This window comes from Triturus cristatus, chromosome 4_1 (genome assembly GCF_964204655.1).
Source record: "Triturus cristatus chromosome 4_1, aTriCri1.1, whole genome shotgun sequence".
NCBI classification, from domain to species: Eukaryota; Metazoa; Chordata; class Amphibia; order Caudata; family Salamandridae; genus Triturus; species Triturus cristatus.
The window spans coordinates 11,198,891-11,211,690 of NC_140585.1; the positions used below are offsets into that span (position 1 = coordinate 11,198,891).

General features: G+C 46.3%; 1 protein-coding gene across 1 annotated transcript in view; it reads right to left on the bottom strand.

Moving 5' to 3' along the window:
* Positions 1–201: 201 nt before the first annotated feature.
* Positions 202–12,800, bottom strand: part of LOC146839296 (uncharacterized) — a 400,042-nt gene continuing 387,443 nt past the window's right edge. The window contains 1 exon segment of the mRNA XM_085650764.1: positions 202–928. Coding sequence (XP_085506890.1) covers positions 202–928 — 727 coding nt within the window.

Consider the following 12,800-nt stretch of genomic DNA (forward strand, 5'->3'; position numbering starts at 1 on the left):
CCTGGGTGCTAAGTGAATGAAGACTAGGAATTGGGGGCCTCAGCTGAAGCTATGATACTGGATTATTGTCAAGAGCAAGTCAGTGGGTCACAAGATTGTTACAGCTGCGTTGGCACATTTACGGCATATCAGCCAGACATAAACTTTATTCGGCTTACATAGGCCACAAAAGTACAAGTTACAAGCATATTCGACTCAAATTCATTTAATAAAACACATAGTGAAATTTGTGTGAACAGCACCACGTACACTGCAAGAGGACGCTGCTTCTTTCCGCCGCTTGAGTAGAAGTTCTCCTAGAGCGGCAGCTTCCTCAGCTCTAATGGCACCACGTACACTGCAAGAGGGCGCTGCTTCTTTCCGCCGCTTGAGTAGAAGTTCTCCTAGAGCGGCAGCTTCCTCAGCTCTAACGGTACCACGCACACTGCAAGAGGGCGCTGCTTCTTTCCGCTGCTTGAGTAGAAGTTCTCCTAGAGCGGCCGCTTCCTCAGCTCTAACGGTACCACGCACACTGCAAGAGGGCGCTGCTTCTTTCCGCTGCTTGAGTAGAAGTTCTCCTAGAGCGGCAGCTTCCTCAGCTCTAACGGTACCACGCACACTGCAAGAGGGCGCTGCTTCTTTCCGCCGCTTGAGTAGAAGTTCTCCTAGAGCGGCAGCTTCCTCAGCTCTAACGGCACCACGCACACTGCAAGAGGGCGCTGCTTCTTTCTGCCGCTTGAGTAGAACTTCTCCTAGAGTGGCAGCTTCCTCAGCTCTAACGGCACCACGCACACTGCAAGAGGGCGCTGCTTCTTTCCGCCGCTTGAGTAGAAGTTCTCCTAGAGCGGCAGCTTCCTCAGCTCTAACGGTACCACGCACACTACAAGAGGGCGCTGCTTCTTTCCGCCGCTTGAGTAGAAGTTCTCCTAGAGCGGCAGCTTCCTCAGCTCTAACGGCACCACGTACACTGCAAGAGGGCGCTGCTTCTTTCCGCCGCTTGAGTAGAAGTTCTCCTAGAGCGGCCGCTTCCTCAACGCGAGTGGAAGGTTTCGCAACATGAGCGCTAGTGGCTGTCCCCGAGCACCCGCTTTGAGAAATCTGGCTGGGAGATGGTCTATTGCTGGATTTTCCTTGCTCACGCTCGCCAATTTAACTTTGGGGAGCACGAGCAAGGAAAAGTTTTTCAGAACTCCGAGTGGTCTGCGGAGTGCGGAAAACTCCACAAAATCCACGAACGGAGCAGAGTTCACCTCCCAGGCCTAATGTTTATGTATCTGTATATAAGTGTTGAGAATTTTTTGGGGGGAGATATCACTTCAATTTAAAATGTTATTAAGCACATATAGGTGAGAATAATGCTTCTTTTTCTATTACTGAATTAGCACAGCAACCAATCAACAGTAAACTTAAAAACGACATTTCCCATGATGTCAGTAACCACAGTCCTATATATAAAACCGAGAGAAACCCCTTGAATTGCTCAAGGGAATGGGGTACTCTTCACAAGTAGAAAATAACAATCCCTTGTTTGGACCAACAATTGAATTATCCTATGTCAAAATATCTGGAAGTTCATTTAAACACTTACACTTTAGAGTATTTTTACATTTATTGCATAAAAAACGTACATTAAGTCAAATTAAAAACATATCACATTGTAGTCCCTCAATTGGACTCTTAGATACAAAATAACCAACAAGATAAAAAAAAGGGGATAAATTGTCACACAAATTATAACACACCGTTATGAACCAGCATAACAGACAAAACAACATAAAAGACAATACACTTTGTCATGGGTTACACATCAAATTGGACCATCAAGTTCATAACACAGCTTGTGATACATCCAACAGACTTATATCTACAAATCTATATCGATCCTCTAGATTGTGCTCTCAACTGCGTCGACGCGTTTCGATGGACTGTCTTTGTATTACCATCTTTTTCAAGACAACTAATAGAAGTTTTCTCAATTGCGATGTCTGATTTTTCAGTCCTTAGTGTATAGTTCACACTCTCTCAGCCTCGCATGGTTCTTATATTGTCCGTCACAAATTCCTCTACAGTCTATGTTTTAGACAATATTTGAAATCTCTGCATGCCTTTTCAATCTTATTGTTATATTCATGCGACCCCCATATGGACGCAATTCACTCAGTTTCCAAGTTTCAGAGGTCCGTAATAATTCTCCTTATTCTTCACGCCGCCTTTTAGCGTGTTGCGTGTAGCGTGGATGCGGAAGTGCTTCTACGACACCACAGTCCACCAATCACTGCCCATCATGCTCCTCCAGTATGGCCATCACCATCTTACTGCCTCGTCTTTGAGTATGCTCAGTTTCAAACAGTTTAACCACTATATCCGGGTCATAGATGGGATTGCCTTCTTTGTATAACCTGGAACACTGCATTAGTTGTATAAAACGTCACTCAGATGAACAGCGTTGCATTCCAGAAAATCCGAATCCACCTGAAGTGGGACTGATCACTCTTCCTTCTGTTCTCCAGATAGAAAAGAAAATCATTTGGTAAACTCTGTCTCCCGAAGACAAAGCAAGGGAGCGAAATATGACTATGCGTCAACAGCAAGGGTGCACACATAATCAAGAGGGCAAAATACGCAACATAATATTCAACATAATAGATGAAATGTACCTTATCAAGTGGGATAATCCTCGCCTCCATGTCCTAAATAGAATTTAAAATTCTTGACGCAATACTAAAAAGGTTTTTCATTCGATGTCGGTACCAGAGGCTGAGATTATGGTTGTTCAAAGCTGTCCCACTATTTCAGAAGCCACATCAACAAAATGCTCATGATAAAAGGTACAAAAAGTAGACTCCGCAGACAAATCTGCCGCTTTTGTGATCTCTTCCAGTCGTGAACTTAAAGAAGTCGTAGCTCCTGGTACCTGAGGAGCTCCAAACACAGAAACATCTTTTCCAACCTGGCCAACCTGGTGGAAGAGACCGGTCAAAAGGGTTTCTGGAATGCAATCAGTAGCTGCCCGGCAGAATCTTGTCTATTTGTTCTGGTAATATCTTCATATATTACTTGTGACAACCAACCACACACAACTTCTAGTTGTTAGGAAATGCAGGATAGTTAATAGTTCTGATACTAGTCTTATTAAGTGCAGTAACGTGAAAAATCACTCAACTTGTAATATCCAATCTCTGAACATTCTACACCTTCTTACATGAGATGAGACATAACAACATGATCAACTCAGCCAATAATTGTTTGCCTGAAAGATCAGAGTTGTCAGACTAATGTTCCAGGAACTTTAAAACCACATTCACATCCCACATAAATTAATATCGTGGTCAAGAGGGATTGGAAAATCTAATTGGCCGTAACAGTTTACTGACCAGAGGGGAGAGGATGTAGCCTTGCGGTTAGAGCTGTCGACCTCGAAGCTGGGGAACCGTGTTCGAGTTTTGGCAACGATGCTCAACATCCTGGGATTCTGGGCAAATCACGTTATCTTCCCGTGCCTTACAAAAATGAATGTGTCCGTCTGTAAGGAAACTTGTGCTCATGGAAAGCGCTCTGATACCTGATGTCTCGGGTCTAGTTCAAGCTATATAAAACTCTTTAAAAAAAAAAAATAATAATTGCCCCCAACGGATGACCCTCCAGGGGACAATATCTGGCAAAAATGACCGACTGACTGTTGCTAATGGCCTGATAAGCGAGACGACAAGTCGCCAGTTCAGGTAGGAAATTTACCACCATGGTTATAGGTGCTTCCTCTGAACACACCAAGTTAACTGTCTAGACTAGGCTGAAGGATGGCCATGTTTGCTGGATGAAGACAGAAGACTGTTCAGAATGTCCTGCCACTTGCAATCTCGTCTTGAAATTCTCCAAGCCAAAGACGAATGGACTGATCCAGTGGATGGAGAAGAGCCTAACAGGTCCAGGAGTAACATCGGACAAAGTGGAAGATCAACTAGCGAGTCGCAGGACAGCTGTAGAAGGGATGGGAAAGATACCGAAGTCTTCCAAGCAGTTGTCACCAGAATCACCTCTGCCTCCTGCCTCCTCACCTAGGAGAATACAGTCAGAATCCTCATCAATGGAAGGAAAGCATAACATTCCTTCCAATGTTGAAGGAATGCATCGGTCGCTAGGGCGTCTGGATCCGGCCTCCATCTGAAAAATTATTTCAGTTGTTGATTCAATCTTGAAGCACACATGTCCATGAGACATGGACCTCAGTGGTAATGGAGCTCCTGGAAAATTCGGGCATCCAACATCCAGCCGGTGCAGTCTGCCAGATGTCTGGAATGCCAATCACCCACTGTGTTCTGGTGGCGCGGCCAGATGTTCCGCTATCACTTAAATGCTGTGCTGAAGACAGAAGTGCCATAACACCTTGGCTATCTCTACAAACATTCACAATTTCGTGCCACCCAATTTGTTGATATAATAGAAAGCTGAATTGTCGTCCATCCTCAATAAAATGTAGCAACTCACTTTGTTGGGTGCAACTTCTTGAGCGTTGCAAGAGGGTTCCACATCGGGCTCCTCTTCCCCAGCGTCTGACATCAGACTCTATCTTGACCTTCGGAAGGCATCCAAAGATCTCCCTGCCGTACCACGCTTCCATGTGCCCGCACAACTATGTCAATTCCGTCCTAGATTCGATCAATAATGGGACACGATTGGTGTATGTCTGGCCACAAGAGGCAGGGATATTGTCTGCCTGCTCAGTGCAAACTGAAGTTCCTTCTTAGTTTTTAGTTTGTGGGTGTGAAGGGGTAATTGGGCCATCAGTGAATCCACATAAAAGCCACAAACCTCTATGGATTGTACTGCGGACAGAATCAATTTCTTTGAGTTTATGACAAACACTAGGTACTGAAACAAGCGAATTGCCCAAGACCGATGTTGCATCACCGCCATCTGGTACTGAGTCAGTATGATAATGTCATCTAGATATACAATAAGACACACTGTGTGTATCCCTAGACATTCCACAAAGCCTTGGTTTTTTTGTGAAACACCAATGATCCCAAAACGAAGAAGTTTGAATTCAAATCCCTCGTTTCCCCATTGATACTGAAGAAAACGATGGTGTGGGATGAAGATTGGAATAATCCGATCTGCATCTTTTAAATCCAGTCCGACCATCAAATTACCGGCCTGAAGGCGATCTCGCAACAAGTGTATCCCTTCCATTTTGAAGTGCCTGTAGACTATGAAATAATCGAACTCCCAAAAGTTCAAGACTAAACAATAATCCGACCCTTCTTTTTCAACAAGAAATACAAAACCCTCTGGAGTGTGGGCGAGACTGAGATATCTTTTCCCAAAGGATGCTGAATTTCTGCATCTATAACATTCTGCTCCTCTTGGTAGAAACCGAGAGGGTGAGGTCTGCTAGCTTGAAGTGGGGTGCTGTAAAGCTCCAACTTGAAGTCTGCCTCACTCTGTGTCCCCCGAAATGTTATTTGACAAGGAATGATCTATACCCCGAAAAATAAGCATGGAGGGATGTCTCGCTCTGGGTGGTCCCCCCTTGATTGAAGTATTGTTGTCCTTTTCAGTAGTAAGGGCATCAGGGGCTGAGTACCCCAGTACTTGTCAGCTACTCTCTGTAGACAAATAGTGTTGATCTTGTTGGTGCAAACTCGGGGCCTCCTTTACAAGAGGCCTGCCCAGCCGGAGCGTCACTGTTTTTAAAGCTCGGGTGGTGCAGGCCTCTGAATCAAATCTATAAGGCGACGCAAAAGGCTTCCTAGATATGGAGTAAGGCTTTGGCTTACTCCGTATTAAGGAGGCATTCCATGGGTGTTGATGTTCCCACGAAACCCCCATTTATTTTGACACTGCCCAAGATTTAGACACTCGGGTAAACCGGGGGCAGCGCCAAAACCTTACACCGCCCCAAAGCAGGCATGATGAGGAGAAATGTTTTAATTTCTCCTCTTTTATTCCTCTTTCCATTTGTGCCACATTCTTCAGCAGGCATAGAACGACGAAAATGCCTCTCGTGATTGTTTTCATGCAGGAAAGTGCCCCTTCCTGCGCAAAATCAATCCTGCCAACAACACAGGCCCCATGGTGCAAGTGTGCCAGCTGCAAAATGTGCACCTGAAAGGCCAGTAATGCACTGTATCTTGTACGGTGCATTCCTTCCCTTTCGATTGGCGTAGAGCAGTGCAACAAAAAAGACTTGCAATGCTGCTGTATACCAATTCTTGGTAAATAAGGCCCTCAGTGTCCCTCGATCAGTGTATGAGGTGGTATTAAACGCGTCTTGTGGGTCTAATTATCACAGCTCGACCATGGGCTTATCGCTCGTGCAAAGTGGAGTGCGCCCACTGGGGCGTGCGCATCAAGGCAGGCAGTAGACGACTGCGCTTCTCCGATCAGAGAGGGTGCAGTCTGACCCAAATCTAGTGCTCCACAGATGAAAACGCTGTGGCAGTTACCCACCGATCGCATCGCTCGGCAGACAAGTGTAGCAGCTTCTCTTTCAATTACATTAACAATCAAATAAAAGGCTCAATCAAGAAGCAAATACACCGTACATAAGCTTATATAAGAAGATATGACCACAGCCAGATATATGAATGATAACTGGGGGAAACTGGCTCTTTATATAGTATAATAAGAAGAGGTGTACTGTGCATGGAGTCCAGGGGTTCACTCATGAGTGGACGGGGTTTGCTTTAGCAATCTCAAGGTGCTCTTCTAGGGAGTTGTGTGGTCGAGCAGCCTTACGCTCATCGGAGAGGAGTGTTAGACATCTGCGATACACACACAGAGTCAATAAATGGTACACACAACTCAATAAGGAAAGCCACACCAATTTATAAAAATAACACATACCTTGATATATATTTAGGCACCAGAATCAATACGATCAGGTAACAGTGCAATTTTCATAAGTGTCAATGCTATCCTATGGAGGAAAAACAAATGCTGCATACAAGTTCTTTACAGCGACTCACCAGATCGCTCTCTTGGACTTAAGGTGAGTATGAGGCAAGGTCCAAGGCAGCACCAACAGGTCACACCCAGGGGCACTAGGGCGGCCGGGTGCAGTGGTGTAAGATGCCCAATGTTAATCTATGGGGATCGGTCTGGTTGAAAAAAGGCTTCAGGTTTGGACTGAGAGGCCAGTCGGGCTGAATCAGGAGGTGGACTCAGCTCTTATGATGCTCAGGGACACCTTTGGTCCTCTTCGCCAACGGTGCCTTCCGTGTTGGGTTTTTGGTGTCCAGAGTCCTCTCAGTCCTGTTTGGGTGCCTGCAGGATGCAGGGAAGCAGCTCTGCTGCTCCATGGGCGATCCTGGTTTGTGGGTGAAGTGCTGGCAGTTCTCCCAGGCTTCTGGAGACACAGCAGCTGCAGGACACGTGGTCTTTGTTGCAAATGTCAAGGACAGCCATCAGGTTGGCACTAAGTCAATTAGTGTCTTCTGTTCCTTCTTGCGAATCTGCACAACCCTCTTCTTCTTTCAGGTCATCAGGATCTGATTTCATGGTGCCAGTGACTCCCCTAATTACTAGATTTAGGGGTTTTAGGGGAGTGGAGGGTAGTAGCCAAAGAATCCTGAGGGAAGTGGGAATAACTCTGTCCCAGAGTTCCTAATTCTGTCATCACAAAGATGACTTTGAGATTTCACATTCACTCAGGTAGCCCATCTTAGGGGTGGAACTGTCGTGAAGGTGAACACACCTTTCTGACTACAAATTGTCCCACCTTATCCAGGCGCCAAACAGACCCTGGCCAGGGGGATCAGCATCCTCTTTGAAGCTCTGTGCCTTAAAATGCTAATTCACAGGTCATCCTGTGAGAGGGGTTGTAAACACCCTCTGCCTGAGCAGGCTTTGTTTTGGAGCCGGAGGAGATCCGAGCAGCACTGGCAGGTATGCAACCTGGGAAAGCGCCGGGGATGGATGGCATAACTGTGGCTTTTAAAAAGCATATCAAGATGTCCTGATACCACACTTAGTCACGCTCTATGAAGAAATGGTACAGACCGGAATAATACCCCTTTGATGCGCGAGGGCCTTATAGTTGCAATACCTAAACCTGGCAAACCCCCCAATGTGTGCTCCTCCTATAGGCCTTTATCGTAATTAAATATACGCTAAAGTACTTGCCAATAGGCTGGCGTTGATATTACCAGGGGTGGTGGGGCCAGAGCAGTCGGGATTTGTCCCGGGTCGGAGTCTGCATGCGAATCTTAGGACGCTGCTGGATGCAGTACAGCCCCTGGACCCCGAAACAGAAGTGGCAGCAGTCTGTTTGGACACTGAAAAGGCGTTTGACTCAGTCGAGTGGGTATTCATGAGAGCAAACTTGAGACGGATTGAAGTATTTCAACAATTGGTTAGGACACTGCACAACAAACCGGTGGCACGTATTTGTATGCAATAACCACGTCCCAAAGTCCGATTACAAGAGGCACCTGTTAGGGCTGCCCACTATCGCCCCTGCTATACGCTCTCATAGTGGGGCTGCTGGCGTGCGCGCTCCGAGAATATCATGGTCACAGAGGGCCACGATCCCCGAGCTACAGACTAGTCATATCAGCATTCGCTGACAACATGTTGCTGTATGTTCGGGAACCAGGGAAGAATCTTACGCCTATGTTAAGAGAAGTGGTACGATTTGGGGGTCTTTTCAGGGCTAAAGGTTAACTGGGATAAGTCCATCATTTTTCCACTCACCCCATCCACGACGCCAGCAGTATTGGAATTCCCCTTATGATAGACCACAGAAGCAATACAGTATTTGGGAATACAGATTCAAACAGACCCAGCAATAGTCATACTTGAGAACTACGGTAAGGCAATACAAATGTTAGAAGAAGATGTGACCCGCTGGGTCAAACTACCACTCTCTCTCCTTGGGCGCATCGCTCTTATGAAAATGGTAATCGTCCCTAGGTTTCTGTTTCTGAACATACCTATTCTCCTGCCTAAAGCAATCTTTGCGACATTATGCAGTTTTCTGACAAAATTAGCATGGGTGGAAAGCAGCCAAAGGTTCGGTGGGAGGTCCTCACTCTACCTTATGACATGGGGGGTCTTAATGCGCCAGAACTAGAGTTGTACTATAAAGTGGTGCAAAGCTCCTTCGCCTACTACTGGATTCATGGCCCACACGATCTGCCTAATCAGTGCTTGGAGAGCGACGCCGCACACCCCCACACACTCCCACAGAAACCTTTCAAGGCTCCAACCTGCCAAATCGGAGTCTTTGATCTACTCAACACTACATCACATGCATGGCGGAGCCTATGAGATAAACAAGGGGCACACTCTTGTATTCCCACATGTTAAACTGGAGCGGTGCACCGGGCTCTCGTTAGTACTGGTAACAAATATGAGAACTGCCCTGCAAATGCAAGGGGTAACAAAGATGGGAGATCTTTTTCACAAAGTAAGGGTTGGGAATTGGAGGAATATCCCTGGGCAAGGCACCCCGCCATCAGCCCTGACTCGATATCGCTGCCAGAGTCCGGTGTGAATTAGGACAAGACTTGCAAGGGCCAGCAGACATGCCGGCACGCGCTGCCGTGACGCAGAAGAAGCCCCTGACAAGTTAGTAAGAGTGCTCTGTGCTGATGTGGAGGAAGCGCGCAGACCCGGTGTGACTAAAGCAAGATCGGACTAGCAGAGCGACTTGGGTGGGCCCGTAGAAGATACGGTATGGCTGTAAACGGGAGACACCAGTTGATACATTAAGTACATAAACCGTGTGTATTATACGCTGGAAAGCTTGTACCGATATGGCCTGCGGGAATCTGCAAACTGCCTGCGATGCAATGAGTGGAAGCAGGGGTTATACATGCTGGTTGGGACTGTCCAGCGATACTTCAATTCTGGGAGGGAGTTTTCCAGGAATTGACTGCTATAACAGCCTCACTATACAGATGCAACCAATGCTGGCTTTATTGGGATACGATAAGGACAAAGGAAAATCGGTCAGGGAGTCAGTAGCTATTGGACTAATAGCTAAGCGCAGAGTAGCGATGCGCTGGGCAAGGGGCCCTGCCCCAAAATTGGGGGCTCGGCACTCGGACATGGCATACTGTAATGAGTAGTCGGACACTTTTAATGAGCTTCAGTCTGCGCAGAACCGCCCTAGGGATTACTGGACCCTTTATAAGGCATACTTAGTGGACAAAGGCGAAAATGCAGAGGAGGAAGGGCACGCAGAGGGGTGGTGCTGGACACAGGATACTAAAAGAGGATTGCAGGCTGCCGCATGGTGGGCTATGGAATGGGGCTGCGGTAACACCAGACCCCTGCAAAGGACAAACGAATGTATGCAGTAGAAGAATGTACGGACAATAGGTCATGTGGGGCAGATGTGTGGGGATAGGTCTATCGAATGAACGTCAGCAGCAGAAAGGTATACTGAAGAGCGCCACTTACCACTGAATGCGTTGTACAACTTTCTGTATCATACAAGAACTATGTTGTGCAGTGGGACTACGAGGTGGTCAAAGGTGCATGTGTGATCTTTAAAATGTTAATAAAAAAAGAATGAAAAAAAAACAGCAGCGAGGGAGTTGGGCAAGAAAAGAAAGGAATCTCCTGAGTGTGAAATATTTTTCTGGACTATACAGCCATTTCAGGAATTGCCTTGAATAAATGTAAGCTCCAAACTGCCTGCTTGTGGAACGGTGGCGGATGGGTGGAGCCTGCAACCTGCAACCAATTCTCAATACTGTTCATTCTACTTTCCCAACATCAGTAGGTACAGAGAGTTTGAATGCACGTGTAAGTGTGGAGGAGCTGAAAAGATGTGTACACACTTTGATCTTGGCCCTTGGATGAGGCTACAGACATCATGCGGTACCATTCTCAGCCGTGCCAGTACTTCAATGGACTGAAATTGGTGAGGGATCTCTAAAAGGTGCATAGCCAAAGAAGCGTAACGAAGAATCCTTTAAAAAGGTACGACTGAAAACATGTGAGCAAGAATCCTGTTCTTCACTGAGAGCCCAACCAGTATTTGGACGGCTCCGCATTTTCTGTTACTACATCTGGACATAACAACAATAGACCAATGACTAAACAAGCCAGACTTATTGGCTTTGTCAATGCTTGTTATCTGTATCAATTAGATGAGTAACAACGATTTTGTTCTGATAACAATAACTGAAAAGTTCTTCCATTCACTCCACATTCCTCTGCAGTCTCTCACTCTGTTAGAGACACCTTGACCCCTTTTCCCCACATCTTTTTGAAATCCTCCATATGCATATCGCGAGCATCATCTCTTTCCTCCTCTTCAGCACCGTCCTTCCATCTGATTTACTGCAACATTCCCCCACACACACACCACCGCCTGCAGCAAGCACTGCACTTTGTTAGCCTTTGGCACGGATGTGTAACTCCTCCAAGCACTTTCCCACAGGTCCAATTTGCACACGTGTGACCCTCACTCTCTGTGGTGTGTGGAGAGGACAAAGAGTGGAGGTGTGTGCAGTCACTCTGCCTCAAATCCAGAGCGGTCAATCACATCCCATCATAATCACACACCCACAATTTCTACTCAATAGCACACCTGGATGCAGCACAGTATACACTGCACAAGTGCCATGTGTGGCATACTAAACTACTACACAACATTTGGAAACACAAATCCTCTTAGGTAAAGCAGGAGGAAATGACGTGTCACGCATCCAGTGCATTTTGTTTTCGGTGGACTGGTAATGGTGAGCCGCAGCACAGTGCAAAGTGCTACAGAAAGAAAATGCTTGTAGCCACTAAACTAAAAGGTTTAGTCGGCCCTCTAAACCAAAACGTTTGTGGATCCTCAGTTACAATTGACACACTTACAGTGTTGTTCCTGTGTCTTAGTAAGCATGTAAGATAGCGCAGATGGTTAACGCATTCACTGCGGACATCTGTGGCACGCAGTGCACAGGCTTGAAGCCTTTTAAGATGCCACACATCCTCGACCCTTCTTAGGTCTCGGCTAGCGTAGGCTGTGCAGACATGCGCAGTCTCGCTGGCGAGATTTAATGTTTTAGGTTAGGTTTCTCTAGTGGGCTTTAAGCCCCGCCCCTCCTTTCCATTGGCTGCCATCACCGTTTATGTTAAACGGTGGCCAGCCATTGGAAAGGAGCGTCTCGTGACGGACACTTTTCACTTTTAGAGCCGTCCCAGTTGGACTGGCTTGTTAGCTTTACGTTTGTGGTAAACTATTTGTTATCTATCTGGGCGTGTTTACCTTTTTTTATTGGTTCCCGGAATTTTTTGGGGGGGATGTTTTTATTCACTTTCTTTTGTTGTTTGTTTGCTGGCGGACGTATTCCTGTTTTCTACTGTGTGCTTTTCGGATATTGAAGGTAAGCGATATTGTGTGAGGAGGAATCCTATACAACATGTCGAGTGCAGTATAATGGACATAATGCGTGGATATTATAAAAGGGTTGATGCGTGTGTGTGTCTGTTTTCTATTTCCAAAACACTTGCAGTTATAATCCTATGTGCTGTTCATCCCACTAAAATCTAACTTTGCCGTTGCATTTAGGAAGCAAACTCTGTTGTTAAATGAAACATACGGGAAACTTATTTTAGGTAGAATGAAGCCCAGCATGAACCAAGAAGAGGTAGACGAAGGGTTCACGCTGCCCAGGTGTCGGCACTGCAGTGACTCGTAATAATGATCATTTTATCTGAGCATGGTCCAGAGAGATCGACTCTCCTTCCAAAACGTACAGCCCTCCATCAGTGCTAGCAGTGACGCCCAGCTCGGGTTTATGCATATTTGTGGAAAGACCTGGATGCCACGAGCTCAGGAGACTGTTGTGGGGCTGCTAATATACAGTCATTTA